Source organism: Mchenga conophoros, linkage group LG19 (assembly GCF_057382185.1).
Source record: "Mchenga conophoros isolate Kocher_MC1m ecotype Shallow Benthic linkage group LG19, M_conophoros_male_GT1.1, whole genome shotgun sequence".
Lineage (NCBI taxonomy): Eukaryota > Metazoa > Chordata > Actinopteri > Cichliformes > Cichlidae > Mchenga > Mchenga conophoros.
In genome coordinates, this window is record NC_140544.1 from 5,538,933 (window position 1) to 5,560,921 (window position 21,989).

The 21,989-nt window shown below is 40.1% G+C and overlaps 1 protein-coding gene across 5 annotated transcripts in view; it reads right to left on the minus strand.

Annotated features, from left to right (window-relative positions):
• Positions 1–21,989, minus strand: part of esr2b (estrogen receptor 2b) — a 68,406-nt gene that overhangs the window by 32,046 nt on the left and 14,371 nt on the right. For 4 of the 5 annotated variants that reach the window (XM_085258095.1, XM_085258094.1, XM_085258096.1 and 1 more), the window contains 6 exons: positions 15,205–15,719; positions 9,576–9,772; positions 9,373–9,489; positions 8,473–8,829; positions 4,121–4,259; positions 1,734–1,867 (listed from right to left, as the gene is read on the minus strand). In XM_085258095.1, coding sequence (XP_085114221.1) covers positions 1,734–1,867; positions 4,121–4,259; positions 8,473–8,829; positions 9,373–9,489; positions 9,576–9,772; positions 15,205–15,635 — 1,375 coding nt within the window. In that variant the 5' untranslated portion in view covers positions 15,636–15,719. Of the gene's footprint in view, positions 1–1,733; positions 1,868–4,120; positions 4,260–8,472; positions 8,830–9,372; positions 9,490–9,575; positions 9,773–15,204; positions 15,720–19,311; positions 19,360–21,989 lie in introns of those variants that run through there. The other variant, XM_085258098.1, reaches the window with a different exon arrangement.

The window sequence follows — 21,989 nt, forward strand, 5'->3', positions numbered from 1 at the left end:
CATATCATTTCCCTGATTATATTCAAGCATATATGCACACACACACCTGAACCATGGAATCTGTGAGTGTATAAACTTCTTGACTTGCAGGGAAATAATAATAAAGCTTAAATTAGATCCAGCCATTGCAACTGAAAACATGGTTTCGACAACAGTGATAGACTGACACTGACAAAACATTCCAAGATTAATAATAGCCTGGTAATAATCCACTCATTATCTCATCTTTGAATAAAACACGTAACTTGGTGTTCTTTGGTATAAATTGTTGCATGACATTCTACATCCTGATTCAGGACTCTGTAACCAATTTAACCTAAGCTGTGACATTTATGAGTTCGTACAGTTTCTTCAGTCAGGCCATCTGGATCATCAAAGAGCCCGAATGACATCATGACGGACGCTCTTGATGAAAAACTAGAGGATGGAAGAGAGAAGGAGCTGTAGATCAACTAGTGTCCGCCCACCACCAGGACAGAGGATGGATGGAGCAGCTCAGTTACAACTTTCCATCTGTCAAGATTCATTAATCTTCTCGACTCCTTCTTTTCCTTGACTTTTCAGACTTGCTTTCGCTTCTTGCACAATTTGCCCTTTTTTTTTTACTCCAGCTGCAGTGGAGCAGAGTTAAAAGAGAGAACATAGTCTGGCAGAGGATCTTATGTGTGCGTGAGGGAGGAAACTTTGTTAAACATGTGGAGAGGTCGGTCACCTGGATGGAACCTGCCTGCAGCGTCTGTTGGAGGTGGTTTGTAGAGGACACTGTGACCACTGGAAAAACATTAAAGGTGAAAAAACGAAAGCCGCCCTGCAATAAGGTCCAAATTCACAGGTCACTTCATTATCAAACCTTCTTCAAATAACATCTGCCAATGCAACTTCTGTGGGACGGTCACCGTCATGTTGATTTTAAAAGCCACATCAAGGACTGGTGTAGTGTAACTCTGCTCTACAACGCTTTAAGGGGGTTATTTATTGTACGAGACGTTGGGAAATTTCTATGAACCTTAAACAAATGAAATGCTAGGAAACTTCAGAGGACTGTGAGTGTACTCTTCTCCCATGACCAAAATAAATAAATAAACAAACCAATAAATTATTTCGTAATCTAGAAATCTGGACACTGAACTGTACGTGTTGTTCCTGGCTTGGGAATGCCTCAGGATTGCCCTGGATAAGCTGGAGGAAGGGGCTAGGAAGAGGGAAGTCTGGGCCTCTCTGCTCAGGCTCCTGCTCCTACAACCCAGCCACAGATAATCAGAAGAAAAAGGATGGATGAATGGAAAATTAGAAGCACAAGACTGCATCATCAAGACTGGAAATCAGCCATTTCAAGGAGTAGTGCAGAAACGAAAATCATAGCAGGAAAATAACTATGATTTATGTTTCTTTAATAATAACTGGGTCTGATGGGTACTAGAGAGTATTGCTTTGACAGTCAAACGTTTGGGTGTAAGTTAAGAAGCACACTTTAAACAGATACTGACATGTGTAGTCTTTAGTTTGGTACTTTTATACTCACTAAAAAACCTTTACTTGAAGTATGAGTACCCCAAAAGTGTGTGTGTGTGCACATGTGTGAGGGATTATGTCAGAACTAAAAAGAACAAAAAACCAAAAACACCACAAATAGCGCACTGATTGGATGAGGTGGAACAGCGTATTTGCTTATTGAAACCTCATTCCAAAATTCTTCCCCATCCTGTGGTTTTATGTGCGTCAGTAACACTCACTGGAGTTGAGGAGGATCATGGCCTTCAGGCAGACGTACTCCTCTCTCTGCAGCTTCAGCTCACGGAACCGAGAGGTGGCTGCCAGCAGCATGTCGAAAATCTCCATGATGCCCTCCACACACTGTCCCTCCTCCCTAAACAGACAGAAAGAGAAGAAGTGAAGAAAAACAAGATGGAGTGGAGTGAACAAAAAGATAAGAAAGGGGAAAGAGGCAGCAACGAGAACCAAGATAAACTGAACATGCTGAAAGAAATTTCTATTACTTTGTGCGTCCCATTTATATCAACTCTTGTAGGCTAAAAAAGTTTATTATGGTGCCTGAAAACCATAATAATATGATGGAAAATTTAAAAAAAAAATCTATTTCAGCTGCAATTTTGATGAACCAGAGGATTGCAGTGTCAGCACACAAGTGCTAGTGGTACATTTTAAGACATTTTAGCCTGGTGGCAGTTGTGCCCTGCAACCTGCTTTGCAACCCACTTCTTCCATTCCCTGCTATATATGACTTACTCAGTGTCATAAATCAGAAAGGGCTTAGAGGTTCCAGAACAGAGCTTTACCTTTTGACATAATAAAACAAACTATAGTCATGAATGGGAAAATTGGGTATTAAAACCTCATCAGCTAACAACTTCCTATTGGTAATCCACATATTAGCAACCATCCATGAAGAAATTCAAGCCAAATACTGATGAATGTGTAAGAGAGAGCAGAAAGAGGTCAGAAAAGCAGAAAGAAAGACTTGATAAGACAAAATAAATTAGAAAATGATTCAATGGGCCGGTGGATGGATTTGCATCCAGGATGTTATCCTCATCTTTCCAAGGAGAAAGGCTGACAGGAACCTTAAAGAGAAAAATAAGGCCGTGTTATGAAAACACATCAAGGCTAGCCTAAGCCTATAGTGATAGTTTCCGTGGCAGTGAAGAAAGAAAGGTCAAACACTGAACTCAACCCACCATTTCCCTCGTATAAATTTGCTCCTACCCTCAGCTCCTTCTGCATTTGCCTTTTTCACAAAAAATGTAGCATTTAGCTGTCTGACTACATACTGCTTCAAAGTCCTTAAGAAAAATAAGGGAATTACATACACAAGAAAGTGGGACAAAGGGGAAAACTCAGGGTAAACAGCAATTGGTAAAGTCCTGTGAGACTAAACAAGAGATGAAACATTTTATAGCATCTACAGCATGCAGTCTGAAATATGATGGCCTCCATATGATGGAGTCTAAAATGTACAAGTTATCAGAACTTAGTGGCTCTGCTGCATTATCAACTTTAAAAAACTAAAGTCTGAAGTCTATTTTTGTCTTTTGAGAATTTTTGCCCTTTAGCAAAAAATATGACGAACTTTCCCTAACCCATCCCAGTTTATAATCTAACAAGTTCTGAATGTTGCACAAGGTCAGTGTCCACAGCAGAAATATATGTGCCAGTTTGTTTGACATCTGCATCAAGGAGAAATTCTTCAGAAATGCAATTATTTGTATCCTGTAGGCACCATGATTGTGGTCAACCCGCTCACTGGATTTTGGTGCATGTACTTTGTGTGAAAGTGAAAATCTGTGACGGGAGAGAAGCAGCTAGGTCCCAGCACACCAGTGACATGAGTGAATCAGACACAGCGTGGGAGGTATAGCTGGGTCGGTGGTGGGTTGCAAAGTGGCATGCAGTTCACAGCAACAGTAGGTATTGTTGAGAAACTTAAAGAGCCTCATATAAGATTTGCCATGCTGAGAACACTGTTGAAAACCTTTCTCCAAGTTTAGCCATTAGGATATCCCTGCTGCCCAATTACAGTGTGTTTACTACGAATACAAAGGCTATTCAGCATTGGCAGATACAAACAACAGTTCTCTGGACAAATTCGAAGGTCGGTGTGGAAGGGAACAGCAGGAGATAAAAGACTGCGTTGGCAGTCCAGAGAAATCTCAGATGAATCTGGAACAAATGTTCGTGATGTGTATGTGTGTTGTGGATGACCTGTTTTATCGTGTGATGTCAATTTGTCATCATTGTGAAAAAACCTGGGGAGCTCAAACCAGCAATAATGTTGTGGCAGTTGCAGATATTTCTTATTCAGACATATTTTACCTTTTTACATTATTTTATGTGGGTGAGACAACAAAAGCACTTAAGAACATCTCAAAAAGATCTAAACTGAGAGTATTATGACATATATCAGGAAGAAACACAGAAACAGAAGCTGTGTGGGTATTTGAGCAAACACTCTCTGTAAGCTAAAGTCTCTGTGGAATAGCAGAAACAAGTATTTGTCGCTCTGTAAACCTGCTAAACGTTAGCTGATGACCAACTTCATAAAAGATTTTCAGTGCAATGGGATCACATTAGTTTTAATGCAATAAGTGCTAATCCCTCTCACCTGCTGAGTTTGACATCTGGAGAGAAGATTAGTTTTCCAGGATGATCCACCGACCTCCACATCAAGCCCAGCATGAGGATCTCCAACCAGCAGCACTTCAGCAGGTGGATTTGGTCTGTTAGACTCAACTCTACAAAGCCTGAGGAGAGGAGAAAAAAAAGGCCTCTTTACACTTGGAAACCACCCACATTCTGCCTTCATGGAATTATGAGCACAAAACCCTAATCTATCCCAAATTGCACAATTGGAATCAGCACTTATTCACACATTCTTTTAGTTGTACGCCCAGATCCACCAGTCAAGTTGGAGCTTGATTACATGTCTGTGCAGACTAATAATAGTATGCATTACTGCAGTATGGGGTCACTTTGAGATGTATTTGTGTTTGAAAGAAAAGCAGCTTTGTTTTTATGTGAAATAACATTAAACTGATCATAAATGTTCTATATAACAATGATTCATCGGGGGAATCATTTCTTCATCACTCCTGTGTTTCATTGGCTCACTGCCTTATCCAGTGCAACATGATGTTCAACAAGACAGGAAATATGGTGAAAGAGCAGTAAAGGGTTCAGGCCAGCCTGGAATTAGACCAGAAACACTCACTGCTTGGAAGATTTTGTGGCCATCTGGTAATGTGTCTTAGCCAGCCAATCTATCAGGGCTCCCTGACCGTTGATATAGACACTGTTGCAAGGAACTTCTTTCTGTTGTATGACTACATAGAGCTCTACCCAGAAACAGAGAGAAATGTACAGGGGTGGTGCAGGACATCTGTAACTTTGTAACAGACTGTTGCACAACCGGTGCCTCAGTGCCAAACATGTCAACAGACAGAGCTACTTTGATGGGGATTCTTTGATTGAATCTGGCCTCAAAAGTGGGTCAGCTAACACAGGTGACACCAGAGAGTCAGAAAGCGCTATATAAATACAGGCCATTTACCATTTTAAACTTGATTTAATCCTTTAGTGCAAAAGAAAAACAGTATCAATCATGAAAAGCAACTTTATGGAAGGAACCAACACTGATACTAACATCACATCAGGCTGCTACATTTATTTGCACTCATCTGGCTTTTTTTTTTTCACTATTTGCTTTTAAAAAATATTTGGACCTCTAACTTCTTTTCAGTAATTCAATTTTAAAAAGGTTTATTATGAGAAAATGAAATATGTCATTTACCAGTATTTGGATTCTTGCTAGAAGTCCCTTTGAGGCCTCTTGGGTAAGTTTCTACAACTAGATTTGCCCATTGATTGTTCCTTTGGATCACTGACTGGATATGAAGTGCATAGTATTGTCTTCAGGTGTGTCTGTAGCTATTCTGTGTGGATTACGTGGTTGCTTTAACTAAGCTACTGAAGAACAGTAAGACTTTTTACTCGAGGCTAGCTTGGCTGCGTGTACGTTGGCTTACTGTCATATGGATCTCCTTTTATTTAAGGCGCTTCTGTCCAGGTAACTGCTTTCTACTTAATGCTCTGAGAAGTCTTGCTGTACCTGCTATTGTGAAGCAGCCTCGCTACTATCATGTTTCACTGCAGGGATGGTATTAGCAGATGATGAGGAGTGCCTGGTGTTTAACAGGCAGTGCTTAGAGCAGGGGTGGCAAACATAAGACCTGGGGGCTGGAATTGCACCGGCAAAGACTCCAATCTGGCCCACTTGACAGCTTTAGAAAATGTGAATGAGTGGATAGATTTAGAACTTTGAACTGTATTTTCATAAACGTTAGAGCTTTTTCTATTGATAAATACCCCACTGCCCACTGCCACTGCCACTGGACTGAAGTATCTTCATGTCATAATATATTGTTTAGTTTTTATAAAGCTCAAGAAAACTTTCCTGTGCCTTTTACCATGCTTTAGAATAAAGGCCTGATTGACAGAGAGATGGTTTCCTACAAAGAGAAGCTGCTCTTCTAAAGCCATGCTCAAGTCTTATCTTCCTGACCCCTTTCTGCTTGGTTACTTCAGTGACAAATTGTGGCAAACTGCTGGCTTTAAATTTCATTCCATCTTAAATCAACCTGGACCTTCTCCTCAAACATCTCTGATTTGCGTAAAAACTTTTGTGGTCTAAAGTTTGGACACATGGAGTGATTTCTGTGAAATGTTTTGTTTTTGTCATGGTCTGCGGCCTGGTGCCTGAGGAGCGGATGGGATGCCCACGCCTACGGGTGTGGCTGTCATCTCCACACCTGCATCCCATTCCAGGCGATCGTCAGGAGGACTATTTAACCCCGCATGGCCGGCTGTTCCACGCCGGTCCATTAGTCACCATTCAGCGGTAACTTGGCCCTCACGTGAAGGTGGATGTGGAATCTCTGGTTTCTTTTGAACTATGTTTATTCTTCTACTGTGTGCCCAAGTTATTGTTCGCCGTGTTTGAGCGTACACCTGCCTGTGCTGCACGCCTGGAGTTCAGATTAGCCACCGGTCATCATCTCCTCCGCCTTCCTGGAGCCCTCTCCCGCGGTCCCTCACCCCTCCCTCCAGTTCCCACGGCCCAGCCCTGATTGTAAGATAAATAGCTCTACCCCGTTGTATGCTGTTATCTCCCTGCTCCGCAGTAACTCTCTTCCCTTCTCTGTTGCAGCCTCCCACGGTCCCGATCATGGCGTTCCCAAGTTGTTATCTCCCGGTCCTTTGGTTCTAATATTAACACTGCGTGTTTTCCTTTGATCATTCCGGGACACTCTTTGAGAAATAAAAGTTATTCTGCGCGCATCCCGGCGTATTGTGCTTGCTTCTAGGTCCAGCTTGCGTGCTAGAACTACGGTTCTTGACAGTTTTACATATCGAACATTTTTCAGGATGTATAATTTTTGAAATACGGTCCATGTATCTGCCAATGAATGTAGATCCACTTTCACCATTTTTTTTTAACTTTCAAATTTGAGGAAATGTTTAAACATGAACATTTCAAAAACTCATTAAGATAAAAGGCTGGTATTTTCAGTGGCGTTTCTTACCATCAAAATGAATCATGACCTGTAATTTGGATTACAGCTGTCTTATTATTGGCTAGTTAAAATGTGAAAAAACATCATGCAGTCCTACAAATTCTGTCACGATCCTGGGTCTTAGGACCCAGTGTTTTGAGTTTTAGTTCATTTTGATGTTTATAGTATGTTAAGCTCTTTAGGTCTCCTATGTTCATTTGCTTATTAGTTCCCCCATGTGTTTCCAACCCATGTTAAGTCTCCCCTGCTCTTCATGTGTTTCATGTCTGTGTCTTACGTTGTCAAGTTCTGGTTATCATGTCTGCGTCTCATTATGTTTCCTATTTTATTTGGAAGAGATCCTGTGCTTTTATATCATGGTTTATGTTTTGAGTCCTTTGATGTACTGTTTCTTGTTTCCCTGGATCTCAGTTATGGTTACCTTAGGTTTAGCTCTTTGGCTTTGTTATATGGCTTCCCTGTGTTCCATGTTATGTCCACTGTGATGTTTTGTACCATGTTTCAGGTTCCTATGTTCTGTCTCCCCAGTTGCTGTTAAGTTTGCGTGTTTTAGAATTCAGTCAGTGTGTTTCCTGTTTTACTTTTAAGGTCCATGCCTCATGTGAGTGTTTCTAGTTTTGCGTCTGTCTCGTCCAGCCTGATTACTCCCAGCTGTGCTCTCCTTCTGTGTTTCATTCCCTCGTTGTCCCTCTGTGTATTTAGGCTCTGTGTTTCTGTTTGTCAGTGTCGTAGTCTCCCTCATGCTGTGTGTGATTCTCCCTGTAGTTCCTGGTATACTTTATGTTTAGCTTTCCTAGTTTAGTTTAGTACTGTTTTTGTGTTTCACTTTTTGCCAGCATTAAAGCTGTGTTTTTGAGTTTACGTTTTGTCTCCGTGAGTTTGCGTTTGGGTCCTCTCCTGCCTGCCACACAGCCGAATCATGACAAATTCCCATATTTGAGGACAAATGGTAAATGGACTGGTTCTTATAGAGAGCTTTTCTACTCTATCTGAGCACTCTACACAAATAAATGCTTTCTATCTAAGATTCGCACAATCAACACGAGGTTAGTATCTTGCCCAAGAATAGACATGCAGGCTGGAGCAGACTGGGATTGACCCACCAACCTTCTGGTAGTAGGTGACCACCTGAGCTACAGCCACCCCAAACCCACTATAATAATCTCCATATTGCAAAAGATCACTACTGACAATTTCAGAATGGCAATTGAATCTTACAATATTGCAAAATAAAGAATGTAGAACATTTTTTAACACAAAATTCTTTGTAACAAAAAAGAAAAAATGTATGACTGAGTAGAATTAAAGAAAAGAAAAACATTTACTTAGCAGTACTTGTGTGAAAGAGTTACATACAGACTGAACTGAGTAGCTTGGATCTTACCAGGGATCTTCTTGGCCCAGCTGATCATGAGAACCAGTTCCTTGTCTGCCAGGTTGGTGAGGGTCATCATCATGCTGGTCTCAGTGAACGGCTTTTTCAGGTCCTCCATGAGGTAGATCTCTGGCGGCTCTGCCTCCATGATTCGGGAAATGAACTCCTCTGGGTTCATGGTTGAGTGATGCGTGTGATTTGAGTGAGTGTGGACAGAGGTGTCTTCAGGTGTCCCCAGGTGAAGATGCCGTTGACCCCGAGAACCCAGTCCAACCCTTACCAAACTCTGACCTGTCGTATCCCGAGGCTGGGGTCCACCGCGACGGTGTCGAGCACCACGAAAGCCACAACGTTCACGCCTCACCCCTGGTGAATGAAGACAACAGACAGTTGCCGAATTACCTGCAACTCCTTTACACTTCGTGTGAGAAAAAGCTTGTGCTTTATGCAATAGAAGGAAATATATATTTTTAACAATCTAATAAGAACAAAAAAAAACTGGATCTATCTGAGCATTAGCAGACACTATGACCAGTGTACTGATAAGAAGAGCAAAGGCATTTATAAACACAATGCTTCATATGTCAAAGAGCAATCCCAGCTGCAGTTTAACACACCAAGGTTAGCCCAGAATCACAGAGCAGGCAACAGAATGGAATGTGCTGATCATAAGAAACACTAAAGGCCCAAAGAAACACTATTACCTATTTACATGTGTCACAGAAATAATTAAAAGTATTTAGATGATTCTTACAGTCAGTGGAAGGAAGACTTGTCCTGCGTGCTTTTCAAAAAAGCTCAAAAGGTCTAATGAGCTCACAGACCTATTAACTGAGTCAATTTTAGCTCTGCTGTAAGACAAGAAATCATGAAATATCCCAATTCTAATGAAGATGAGTAAAAACCCACCGCACTTCATCATGCCCACTTCATAGCATTTACGTAGCCGGCAGGCTTGGCAGCTTTTACGCCGGTTCTTGTCAATAGTGCACTGATTTGTGGCAGGGCAAATGTAATCATTGTGTCCTAATAAAAGAAGAAAACACAGTAATGGATTATTTCAGCTGATGAGAAGAAAAATTGTGAGTAAATATAAAGTAAAAAGGTCATACCTTGGATGCTTCTCTTGAAAAAAGCCTTGCAGCCCTCGCAGGACCACACACCGTAGTGATAGCCGGAGGCGTAGTCGTGGCACACGGCGCAGAAGTGCATGTCGGCTTTCCCTAGTGCAGATGAGCACGATGAGGATTTCACTCCTTCCGCTCCTTCAGATTTCTTTCCCAGCAGCTTGTTACAGCTGATGATGGAGCTGCAGAGGGGAAGCGAAGAATCGTTGAAAGGGACAGCTTGACATTAGAAATTTTAGCCCGTCATTCACCTGTCATTAGCTGTCCAACAGGTACTGTGTTGCTGAAAATGTCTCCATAACAGCATTTAAGTCAACTGGAAAAATCGCATCACAGATAGTATTTATCGATGCAACACGATAAGTGCCATCATAACCATTAACTGCTCACATTAATCAACAAATATAGAGGAGAACTGAAGACACAAAAGAAACAGAAATTAATTTTATAATTAATAAAAAAATATTGCTATCATCTTTTAGCTTAATTGCTATTTTAAACACTGGTATCAGAATTTACTAGAATACGAACATACAATGAATTACTACACAACCAAGTGTAACATATTCCGCACATTTGTAACAGCCACCCTTCTGTGCAGACAGGAAGGGACGACGACCCACAGGAGCTTGTTTATCTGTTCTTATTTGGTGTCCATAGCAGGCGTCTAACTGGCTGTGGTTACAAGAGCAATGAACTTTAGTTACATATAGAACAATTATGATCTGTGAAATCTTTCTTTTTTATGGTGGCACTAGATTAGTCTCGTTTGGGTTCCCCCTTTCCGAGGGCTGTACAACAAAGGAGGTTAAAATAGTTCCCGAGTTATGTTAAGCTTAAATTCAGATTTGTCACCGTCACAGAGGTGGCTCGCTTTTAGCCGCGGTAACTTGGCCAAACACATGACCTGATCTGGAGAAGAGATTAGAGATCTGATTCAAAATCAGCTAGAAGTTGTGTGATGCAGAAAATGTGAAAAGTATTGCCACTTTTTTGGATATTTGTCACACTTGCATGTTTCACATTATTCAGTTATCTTTGTCTGTATTGGTTTTGTCTGTATTGGTCTGTAAAATGGTTTTTAAATGGCAATTTCATTTATTGAGGGAAGAAATCTAACCAAACCTCCCTAGTAAAAGTAATGAATGGAAAACAAAGTCCCATCTATCACTATAAAAAAGTTACAAAGCCATTTCTAGGACTTTGGGACTCCAGAGAACCACAATGAGACCCATTATCCACAAATGGAGAGAACTTGTAATGGTGGTCCAGATATGGCTGGCATACCAAAATTACCTAAAAAATGCACAGACGAGTCATCCAGTAGTTCACAAAGCAACTCAGAACTGCAGTCCTTATTTGTCTCACTTAAGGCTAGTTTTCACGATTCAGCATCAAAAAAGAGGCTGGGCAAAAATGGCATCCATGAGTTCTAACGTCCTAGGACCTGGCGTCCACATATGTGGACATCACATTTTGGGTTATTTAGACCAAAATACTCAATTTTGCTCTGCAAGGGCTTGATATCCACTTATGAGGACATTATACTGCTACTGTTCTTTCGAATGTTTAAACGAATATCCTCATTTGTGGCTCTCATTTTTCTTAGAAACAAAAATCAGGTAAAAAAAAAAAAATCTAGTATTCTTTGTTTTTATATTCATCGGGTCCCAATCAGCCCAAATATCAAAGAGAAATGAAAAATGCATGCCGTGGAAGAGTTCGGGTCTTAGAAGGTTAAGGCGAAACCCACAGTTGGACACTCCCCCGCCCTTATATTTGCCCAAATGTCATCTGGTGAGTGATGAGACAAAAGCTGAACTTTTTGGAATATTTGGAAGGTAAATTTGGCGTAAAATGAACACGAAAAATATACTGACAGTCAAACATGTTGGTCGTACTCTGATGGTTTGGGGCAGCTTTCTTGATTGGACCAGTTGCTGTAAGGGAGGGAACCATGAATTCTGCTCTACCATCATTGTGTCCTAAAGCTGAAGCACATTTGTAGCAGGACAACTGACAGGGACTAGAAAGACGAACCATATTTCTCTGATATTGGCTTCTCTTCTTTGAATGCAAAATTGACTTTAAAATACTTCTGCTCACATACAAGGGCTTGAATAATCAGGTGCACTCCTGTCTTTAAGACTTCATACTAACATATCAACCCAATAGCACACTTTGCTCTCAGACTGCAGGCTTACTTGTGGTTCCTGAACATTTAAGAGTAGAATGGTAGGCAAAGCCTTCAGCTTTCAGGCCCCTGTTTCTGTGAAACAAGTTCCCAGTTTGGAGTCTTCACTTTTAAGATGAGCCTTAAAACGTTTCGATAAAGCTTATAGATAGGAGTAGATTAGATGACCCTCAACCCTCCCTTAGTTAAACTGCAATAGGTCTAGGCTGCTGGAGGGATGTACTGTTTCTTCTTTACTTACCAGTTGTTGATTCTGTGTCTTTATCTATGACTTTGCATTGAATCATTAGCTGTTATTAATATCTACTCACTTCCATAGCTTGTCTTTTGTTCTGTTCCTTGCCTAACCACCAACTGGTCGCAGCAGATGGCTGCCCATCCCTGAGGGTGGTTCTGCCGGAGGTTTGTTCTTGTTAAAATGGAATTTATCTTTTTTTGGTCATAGGCGATTATTTGGAGTGGCCTAGTCAAAGTCTGGACTTAAATCCGATTGAGGCAGAATGTTAAACAGGCCAAGCTCAAAATTATGTGTGGCTGAATTAAAACAATTCTGCAAATAAGCAATGTGAAAGACTCACTGCCAGTTATTGCAAATGCTTAATTGCAGTTCTTCCCGCCAAGGGTGGCACAACCAGTTGAGAGGTTATGGGGGCAATTGCTTTTTTACATGGAGTTTTACATGAAATGTTTACTTTGCTTATCTTTGGCTAATATTAAAATTTGTTTCATGATCTGTGTGGCAAATAATACTATTTTTAGTGTCTAAAAATAGTATTAAATAGTATTAAAAATAGTAGCTCGTCAATAGCTTCAATGCTAACATGTTAAATGTAATGGACACTATTGCTCCCATTAAGGTGAAGGTTATCTCTGGAAGGAAAAAGTCTCCATGGAGAAACTCCACACTAGTGAAAAATGAAAAAAGAGAGTGTAGGAAAGCTGAGCGCAGATGGAGAAAAACAAACCTCCAGGTTCATTATGACATCTATAAAGAGAAACTTCACAATTATAATTTACAACTGAGGAGTGCAAGAAGGTCCTACTTCTCTGACATCATCACTAAAAACAGCCATAATGCTCGGGTCTTATTTTCTACAGTTGACAGGCTAACAAACCCTCCTGTGTCAGTGGCAGCTGAACTTCATTCGACCATGGCCTGCAATGACTTTGCCAAATTCTTCACAGAAAAAATCCAAAAGATTAGACAAGCAATTGGTACATCAACAGCAGATCCAGACTATGTACTGTGTCCACCGAAAAACTGTTTAAACACCATAAAACAGTTTCACCCTATTAACAGCAAAGACCTGGAGGACATCTTAGGTCAACTGAACTCCTCCTCCTGCTGTTAAGATGTCCTGCCAACACGTTTTTTCAAAAAGGTCTCAAAGACTTTGGAGTCAGACCTGTTACAGATCGTCAACTTTTCTTTAATATCAGGCGTGTTTCCAGAACCACTAAAAACTGCTGTAATAAAACCTTTACTGAAAAAGGACAATCTTGACAAGACACAAATGAACAACTACAGGCCGATCTCAAATCTCCCATTTTTAAGTAAGATCATTGAAAAAGCAGTTTCTCAACAGCTCAATTACTTCTTAAAACAGAATAACTGCTACGATGCCTTCCAGTCAGGTTTTAGACAGAACCACAGCACTGAAACCGCTCTGACCAAAGTGTTCAATGACATATGTCTGAATACAGACAGTGGAAAAATGTCAGTCTTAGTTTTACTGGATCTCAGTGCAGCATTTGATACAGTTGACCACAACATATTACTCAAACGACTGGAGAACTGGGCAGGTCTTTCAGGAACTGTACTAAACTGGTTCAAAACATACTTAGAAAACAGGAAATACTTTGTATCAATAGGTAACTTCACATCTGAGCAGACAAGTATCACATGTGGAGTTCCCCAAGGTTCCATCTTGGGACCCTTTCTGTTTAACATTTACATGCTCCCACTGGCACAGATTATAAAGAACAACAAAATAAACTATCACAGCTATGCAGATGACACACAAATATATATCACAATGTCACCAGGAGACCAAGGCCCTGTACAGGCTCTTGGTAAATGCATCGAGGAAATTAATGACTGGCTGTGCCACAATTTTCTCCAGCTAAACAAAAAGAAAACTGAGGTAATAGTCTTTGGCCCCAAAGAAAAACGATTACAGGTCACCAGAGAACTTCAATCTATACATCTAAAAACCACAAACCAGGCGAGAAATTTGGGTGTAGTGATGGATGCAGATCTAAACTTAGAAAAACACATTAAGACAATAACAAAATCAGCTTACTATCACCTCAAGAATATTTCAAGGATAAAAGATCTAATGTCTCAACAGGACCTGGAAAAACTAGTCCATGCATTCATCTTTAGTAGGCTTGACTACTGTAACAGCATCTTTACAGGTCTACCTAAAAAAAAAGCAGTCAGACAACTACAGCTCATTCAGAACTCTGCTGCTCGAGTCCTCACTAAGACCAAAAAAGTGGACTACATCAGTCCAGCTCTGCCTGTCCGTCAGAGGATAGACTTTAAAGTTCTGATGCTGGTCTATAAAGCTCTGAATGGTCTGACCCAATATGAACCTTCCAGATCCCTCAGGTCATCTGGATCCGGTCTTTTATCAGTTCCCAGAGTCAGAACCAGACACGGAGAAGCTGCATTCAGCTTTTATGCCCCTTATATCTGGAACAAACTCCCAGAAAGCCTCAGATCAGCTGAAACACTCAGTTTATTTAAATCCAAATTGAAGGCTCAGCTGTTCTCAGCTGCATTTGAATAAAGCACCAAATCCACACTTTTAAGCTTAAATTTCAAAACTTACATTTAACTACTGATTTTATCTACTGTTCTGATTTTATCTGTTTTGATTTTATATACTATTTTGTTTGTTTGTTTGTTTGTTTGTTTGTTTGTTTGTTAATTAGTTAGTTTGTTTGTTTGCTTGTTTTAATCAATTTTAAATCATGCTTTTTATTTGTTTTTGTTTCTAATGTCTCTGTAAAGCACTTTGAATCACCTTGTTGTTGAATTGTGCTATACAAATAAACTTGCCTTGCCTTGCCTTGCCTAAAATCTGTGCAAAGTATGGCAAGTTACCAATAAGATGCTTTTTTCTAAAGCAAAGATCTGGCTCTTGTCCAAAAGCACGCAATAGTAGCTTTCATTAATAGTTGCTGCTGCTAGCCGATATAATGCCAAGTCTTTTGCCAAAAACATGTCTGCCAGAGCTTCTAGAGCTCTGTTGTCTGTCTCTATGTGACCCCCTACACCCCAGCCCCCACCCTCAACCCTCACAAGGATAAGTAAAAGAGAATGAAAACTAGGTCTTTGAATGTTACTACCACTTAAGCTAAATTTAACTGACACAAGAATAGCTTTCATCAGTGCTTTCTCAGTAATCTTACCTGCTGGGGCTGATACTGTGAACTTTGGGATCCAACCAGGGTGCATGTGGGCTGGGTTCATTATAAACTAGAGGCTGAGTGCAGTGCAGAGTAAGTGAAGGTACATTGTGGTGAGTGTGAGAAGGCCAAAAGGCTGAGGGGCTGAGGGGAGGACACAGAGATGATGGACTGTCAGTGATGGGTGACCTGGTGTAGCTCAGCATGGAGGGGCTGTAGAAGGTCAAAGGTCCATGCCCGTGGTTATAGTCATGGTTACTGTCTGTGTATGGAGAGGGAATGCAGATGGTGTGGCTGTCCATGCCCACAGGAGGGCTGTACATAGCAGGCAGAAGTCCTGGGGAGCTCACCCTCTCTGTGGCTTTACTGGAGTCCACCTCCTCAAGCTGAAGGAGGGGTAACGGGTTAGCATCCAGGGCAGGGGAGGAGGTCATGTCAGGGGAATATACTGTATTTGCTGTGAATGAATGATTTGATGCAGGTGGATATTCTATAGCATCTTCTCGAATGGCCGGGTCCTGTAGCAGAGAGGGAAGAAACACTATATTAAAATAATTAACTGCTGCAAATTCTGAGCAAATACCAATATTTACAATATCGACCATAGCAGATTTTCTTTTTATACGAAGGAATTTATTTTTTCAAATTATGTAGCTCAGAGCTTTTCAGTTCACCATCTTAGAACAAGTCCATATGTTCAGAATGCACTAACTCAGTCCCAGTTCCAAGACATCAAAATTATAGTTTTGCAGTCCAAAACTGACAAGACATAATCATCTAATTTGGCAAAAGGCAGACAACAGTTAACACGGTGAAAAAGGATGAGAAATAGGGAATGTTTTTAAAATTGAACCTAACTGGAGCGTGACCAAGACAGTAACTAGTCGTCTATTTTGTCAACTGCTTCAAGGATCTGTCACCAGGGTGGCTTGCCCACTTACCTAACATGCATGTGCCAGTTTGCAACACAAAGCCTCATTACTGTGAAGCATACAAGCAATGCACTAGAATTATTCCTTAAGAATACTTAATTTGTATAGCACTAAATCACAGTTGCCTCAAAGTGCTTTATATTGTACGGAAAGTACTCTACAATAATACAGAGAAATTCCAACAATCAGACCAGCCCCTGTGAGCAAGCACTTTGGTGACAGTGGGAAGGAAAAACTCAGTTTTAACAAGAAAACACCTCCAACACAACCTGGTTCTGGGAGGGGCAGCCATCTGCTGTGACTGTTTGGGGGTGAGGGGAGGAAAACAGGACAAAAACATGCTGTGAAAAAGAGCCAGGGAGGATAAGGGAGGATTGAGGGTCACCAGATCCAGCCCTAATTATAAGCTTTGCAAAAAGGAAAGTCTTAAAGCCTAATCTTAAAGAGAGGGTGTCTGTCTCCTGAATCCAAGCTGGGAGCTTGCTCTACAGAAGAGTGGCTTGATAGCTGAAGGATCTGCCTCCCATACTACTTTGAAATATCCTAAGAAACACGAGTAAGCCAACAATCTGAGACCTAAGTGCTGTATTGGGGTCATCGTCACTCTAAGACAGGGTGTTATCTGGCTTCGTGGAATGATAAAGCTGGGTATCCTCTACATAGCAGTGAAAATACATGCTATGCCTTGTAATTATACTGCCCAGGGTAAGGCTATATAGGAAGGATGTAATGTAAACAGAACTTGTCCTAACACAGAACCCTATTTAACTCTACAATTAACCAATTAACATATCCACTAAAGGGGTCAACATTCTTGACAACGCTCTTTTACGAAGAGCCATTTTTAGCCATTAGTCCTTTGGACATAAGGCTGAAACTTCTTGTTCTCTTGCTGCTGTTTGTGCCTGTCTCTACTAAAGACAAGTAGCTCAATCAGCTCAGTCACTCTCCAACTTTTCTTTCTCTTCTCAGGGGGTGTCGCTCTTTGTTATGTGGGCGTGTCGCTCCTTGTGGCATCCTCAGCACATGTTCTAGACATCTTAGGTGCTGTTTTTCAATGTGTTTTAGTGTTTCTTAAAAAATATTAGCTCATTTTAAATGTGATGCCAGAAACACATTTAGTGGTACTTAAAAAAATGTTTAAGAAACATTTAGCAGCTAATTAGCTTAACTGTGCAATCTGTGTGCAAGAAACAGGGCGCTTCTCTGAGCCTGGTTCTGCTGGAGGTTTCTTCCTGGTAAAAGGGAGTTTTTCCTTGCTCATATGGGGTCATATGATTGTTGGCATTGTTTGTTGGGGTTTTTTTGTATTATTGCAGGGTCTTTACCTTACAATATAACGTAAGGCAACTGTTACAGTGATTTGGCGTGATAAATAGTATTGAATAGAATTGCACTGAATTGAACTGACTTGAATGAAATTTAAAGTCAATATTGGATGCCTGTAAACTTTGGACCCTCAGTTGCAGTCTTGGTTGCGCCATTAAAAATCACTCCATGGTCTCAGGAACGCTTCCAGAAGTCACTGTCCAAGAACACCGTGAACTATGCTAGCAATAAATGCAGGTTAAAGCGCTATCATGCAAATTATAAGCCAAATGGGATCGAGAAATTAAACAGTAGCAAACTGTTCTGTGGTCAGACAAATTTTAATTTCTTTATGGAAAATATGGATACTCTGCCTCAATAATTCTGATGTGTTGTTGCCATCAAAATCTAAATCAGCCAATTGTTCTCTTAAAACGTCACATTTTCTCAGTTTAAATATTTAATGTTCTATTGTAAAATCATTGCATTCTGTTTTTATTTAGATTTCACACAGCACACTGACAGATGATGCCACAGCTTCATTTACCATTTCAAATAATTTCAGTAACACCCTGTAGCTTTTAGATAAAATAGCATCCCTGGATGAATATACAGGACAAAAATTGGTTTTCAAAGAAATCAATTTCTAATGTAGTCAGCAAAATGTCTTTACATAGTCACACTGAAAACAATGAATAAAAGTAATAAATAGTGTAAGGATGTTAAAAATGTGCAGCTCACCAAAATAAAATGTTTGTGTCTGCACTTCCCTAAAACTCTACAACTGATATTGAATATGCATAGCTAACAAGAACCATGAACAAAACTAAGAAGACAACATTACTATTTCTATAATGAATGCACTGCATCTGAAACCTTAAAGCAGATGGGCTACAGCAGCAGAAGACCACGCTGGTTACCAAACCCATCATCTAAGAACAGGAAACTGAGGCTGCAATGCACACAGATCACCAAAATTGGAAGAAGATTGGAAAAAGGTTGCCTGGTCTAATTCATTCAGATGACAGGGTCCAAATTTGGCGTAAACTATGCATCAAAGGTTGACACTGAGTTCACTGTACTCAGACATCTCAGTCAAAGCATCTCAACATGAGGGCACTTTTATAATGTGGCAGAAGATGTAGTGGGAGATTCATGGACATCATGGATTTTTAACTGACAAATCTGCAGCAACTCAATGATTCAGTGATGTCAATCTGGACAAGAATCTCAGCAGAAAGGTTCCAACACCTCAGTGAAGCTAAGAGAGGATCCAGGCTCTTTGGTCTGCTGAGTGCGTTGCTCTCTGGTAATATTAGTCTGCAAACCTGGAGCAGACACTGGGTGCCTGCTGTGTTTGAAAGATAAAAACTAGACACATGTTTCATGACTAAGTGAAAAAAATTAGTCTGCTAAAGTTTTACTTTTAACCAAGTAAAGTGCTCACTGGGACTCTAACGCTCTTACATGAGAAACACGAGATTCTGTTTTTTCTCGTTAGCGTGCAAAGAAAACAGTGGTTATCAAAAAAAGATGTTGTGGTGTAATTGGTTTAGATTGCACTACTCTGCCAAAATCACACAATACACAATAAGAAGGCCAAACGGTTACAGTATAATAACTCATACAACTATAATAACTCAAAGCAAAACACCCTGCACTAGTAGTTCAACTGCTATAGCAGTTGAACTACTAGTGCAGGGTGTTTTGCTTTGTTAGCTAACACCAACAACTGACATGTGTTAAATATTCCCACAGACTTTGTTACATGCTGCTTTTACTGAACATGTGTCTCTCTCTCTCTCACACACACGCGCGTGAACACACACAGTTTGTGGAGCCCAGTGAAATGATGTAACAGCTTACTTACTGTGCCGAAGGTGAAGAGACGAACCCAGTATTTATTAGCAGTGTGATTAAACTGTGAACATTTGTTCCAGAGACAGAATATAAAAGCACAAAATGATCTGCCTGTTTGACCTCACTTGGCTTGCAAAACTGTGCCAGCAAACTATGCCAGCAAAGCCATCCACTGGTTAATCAGTGCCAGAATCAACAGCTCAGCAGCTGGTACCTCTGCACAGTCAATCGCACACACCACGAATGACAAGTAGAAACATACAGCTGGCAGGTAAGGGGAGTGAGTAAATCTAAGTACATTTGGAAACACTTTTTCAAGCCCTACGTGCATCATGAAGTCCTAGGTGAGCAAAGAATCTGAAGGTACAGTAGTGCCGTAGCTATGGAGATAGAGAAAAAGCAAAATATGGCAAAATTTAAGAAAAAGCTAAATATAATACAATGAATAACGCTTTGTGTTTCAGATCTCTGTGTTCTCTTATGTTTCTGTTTTTAATTTGTTTTAAACGCTGCTCTATTTTCCACTTCGTGGCCACAATCCATGGCCTGGATAGTAAACATAAAGCTACATTTCACTCGCTTCACAGTGTCAGCTGAGACCAAAAGTCATAATAACATGCAAATGTATCTTGGACAAAAGGATAAATTATAAAACACAAGAAAAACGTCGGCAGTTCAACGCTGTTACTGTGTACTAGTCAGTCAATGAACAGTCAATGTGTGTATAACGCAGGTCAGGTCAAAGTGGTCTTGAGCAAAAACAATGCACCCTGTATACGAACGTCACCTCTCACCTAATTCCCAGCCTGGGTCCTTCGAGGCCATCACATTCACTTCCATTCACAAAAAGTAAATACGTCCAAGAAATACAGCCTTTGATTTTAACTAGTGGGTTTCACTGAACCCAAGTGGACACCATGAGTTGAAACCTATAGCTCTTAAGTCAGGTCAGATGTCCATACATACAGACATCTGCCTTGCTGCAGGTAGATGGTTAAGATAAACAGAGACAGTAATTATGTATTTTCCATAATATGTTAGCATTATTTATCATTTAGCTTTTACCATCCAATTTTAGAAGTGCATGCAGGGCACTGTAAGTAATGTGTATGATGCTGAACATGATAATCACCTGATCTGACGAGAAGAAGCAAATATCTGCTCATCGCTGACATCAGATCCGAAGACAGCTTACACAGTAACTGAAGCTGCTGTTTTAAGCTTGGTATTTTGGTTCAAATACATTTCATAAATTTTTACTAGCGGTTTAAATCAGGAAATCTCTCTTAGCTGTACTGCCAAGGAGCAGAGATATGAAGCTATCCCATATGGAAAAGATATATATAAATCTTATAAAGTTTGTTTCTGTCTTGTGTGAAACTTGTATGAAAAGCATACAAGAGTAAAAACAGATATAAAATCCCTTGAAAAATTATATAAATGACTTGTATGTTTTGGATACTTACTAAAACAATATATGAAAGTAATGAGAAAGTGGCCACTTTCATGAGTAAATCATATAAGCCTTATATGATTCACTATATGAAGTAGGCCACATCTTAAGCAAGTCTTTTATAAGTTTTTACTATTTCTTTTCCATATGGGATAGAACAGACGATAATGTGTGTTCTCTGACATCAGAATCACAATCAGGAATTTAATTATCCTTAAGGAAATTATGTAGGGATATGTTGCTAGCAGAGATGGGCAGTAATGCGTTACTGTAATCCGATTACTTTTTTCAAGTAATGAGTAAAGTAAGGGATTACTATTGCAAAAAAGTAATTCGATTACTGTTACTTTCCCGTAAGCACGCTGCGTTACTGCGTTACTAAACCGTGATTTTGTGAGTGTCTCATGACAATGACGTATGAGCTGCCAACGTCCGTGGCAGCAACAGATGTGTGCAGACCAATAATGGATAATATGGAGTGTGGGAGAGAGTACAACCATGCAGCGTTTAAAGCGTGGAAGTACTGAACTGACATTACTTTGAGTTTGATTCTGTAAAAAGTGACAAAAACATTAGTGTGCGCTGTACACTCACACACTGTGTGGGAAGAAAACTTCTTTCTACAGCAAAAAATTGAACTTCAAACCTGAGCAAGCACCTAGCACGCCGGCACGGGAATGTGAAATTCACAGAGAAACCCACAGATCCCCCAACTGACATGACTGCTGCGGCACTGGGCAAACCTCCACCGGCCCCACTCCTGCTAAACAGGTGACAACAGATTTAAGAGGAACAGGACCTAGTGCAGCTGAATCTTTGATTTTATTTATCCTTTGCTGTGTTTTCATTGCATCTATTTGAAAGAGTGAGTGTAAACACAAAAATTATTACATTTTATATGCTGGAATATGCAGAAAATAGGTTTAAATGTTAAACAAATTTCTTCAAGTCAAAGACTGTTGCATATAATTAAATTTTTGCTTGATGCAATGTGCATCAAGTTTAAAGATTAAAACTAATACAACAAGCTTTAAATTTATTCAGTTTTATATGATGGATTATGCATAAAAAAATAGAATTGGGCTGAAAGGTCTGTTGCTTTATGTATTCAGGTTCTTTTTAAAAAATAAGTAACTAATTACTTTTGAAAATAAGTAATCACTAAAGTACTTACTTTCTTGGAAAAGTAATCAGTAATTAGTAACTAATACCTTTTTCAAGTAAATTGACCAACA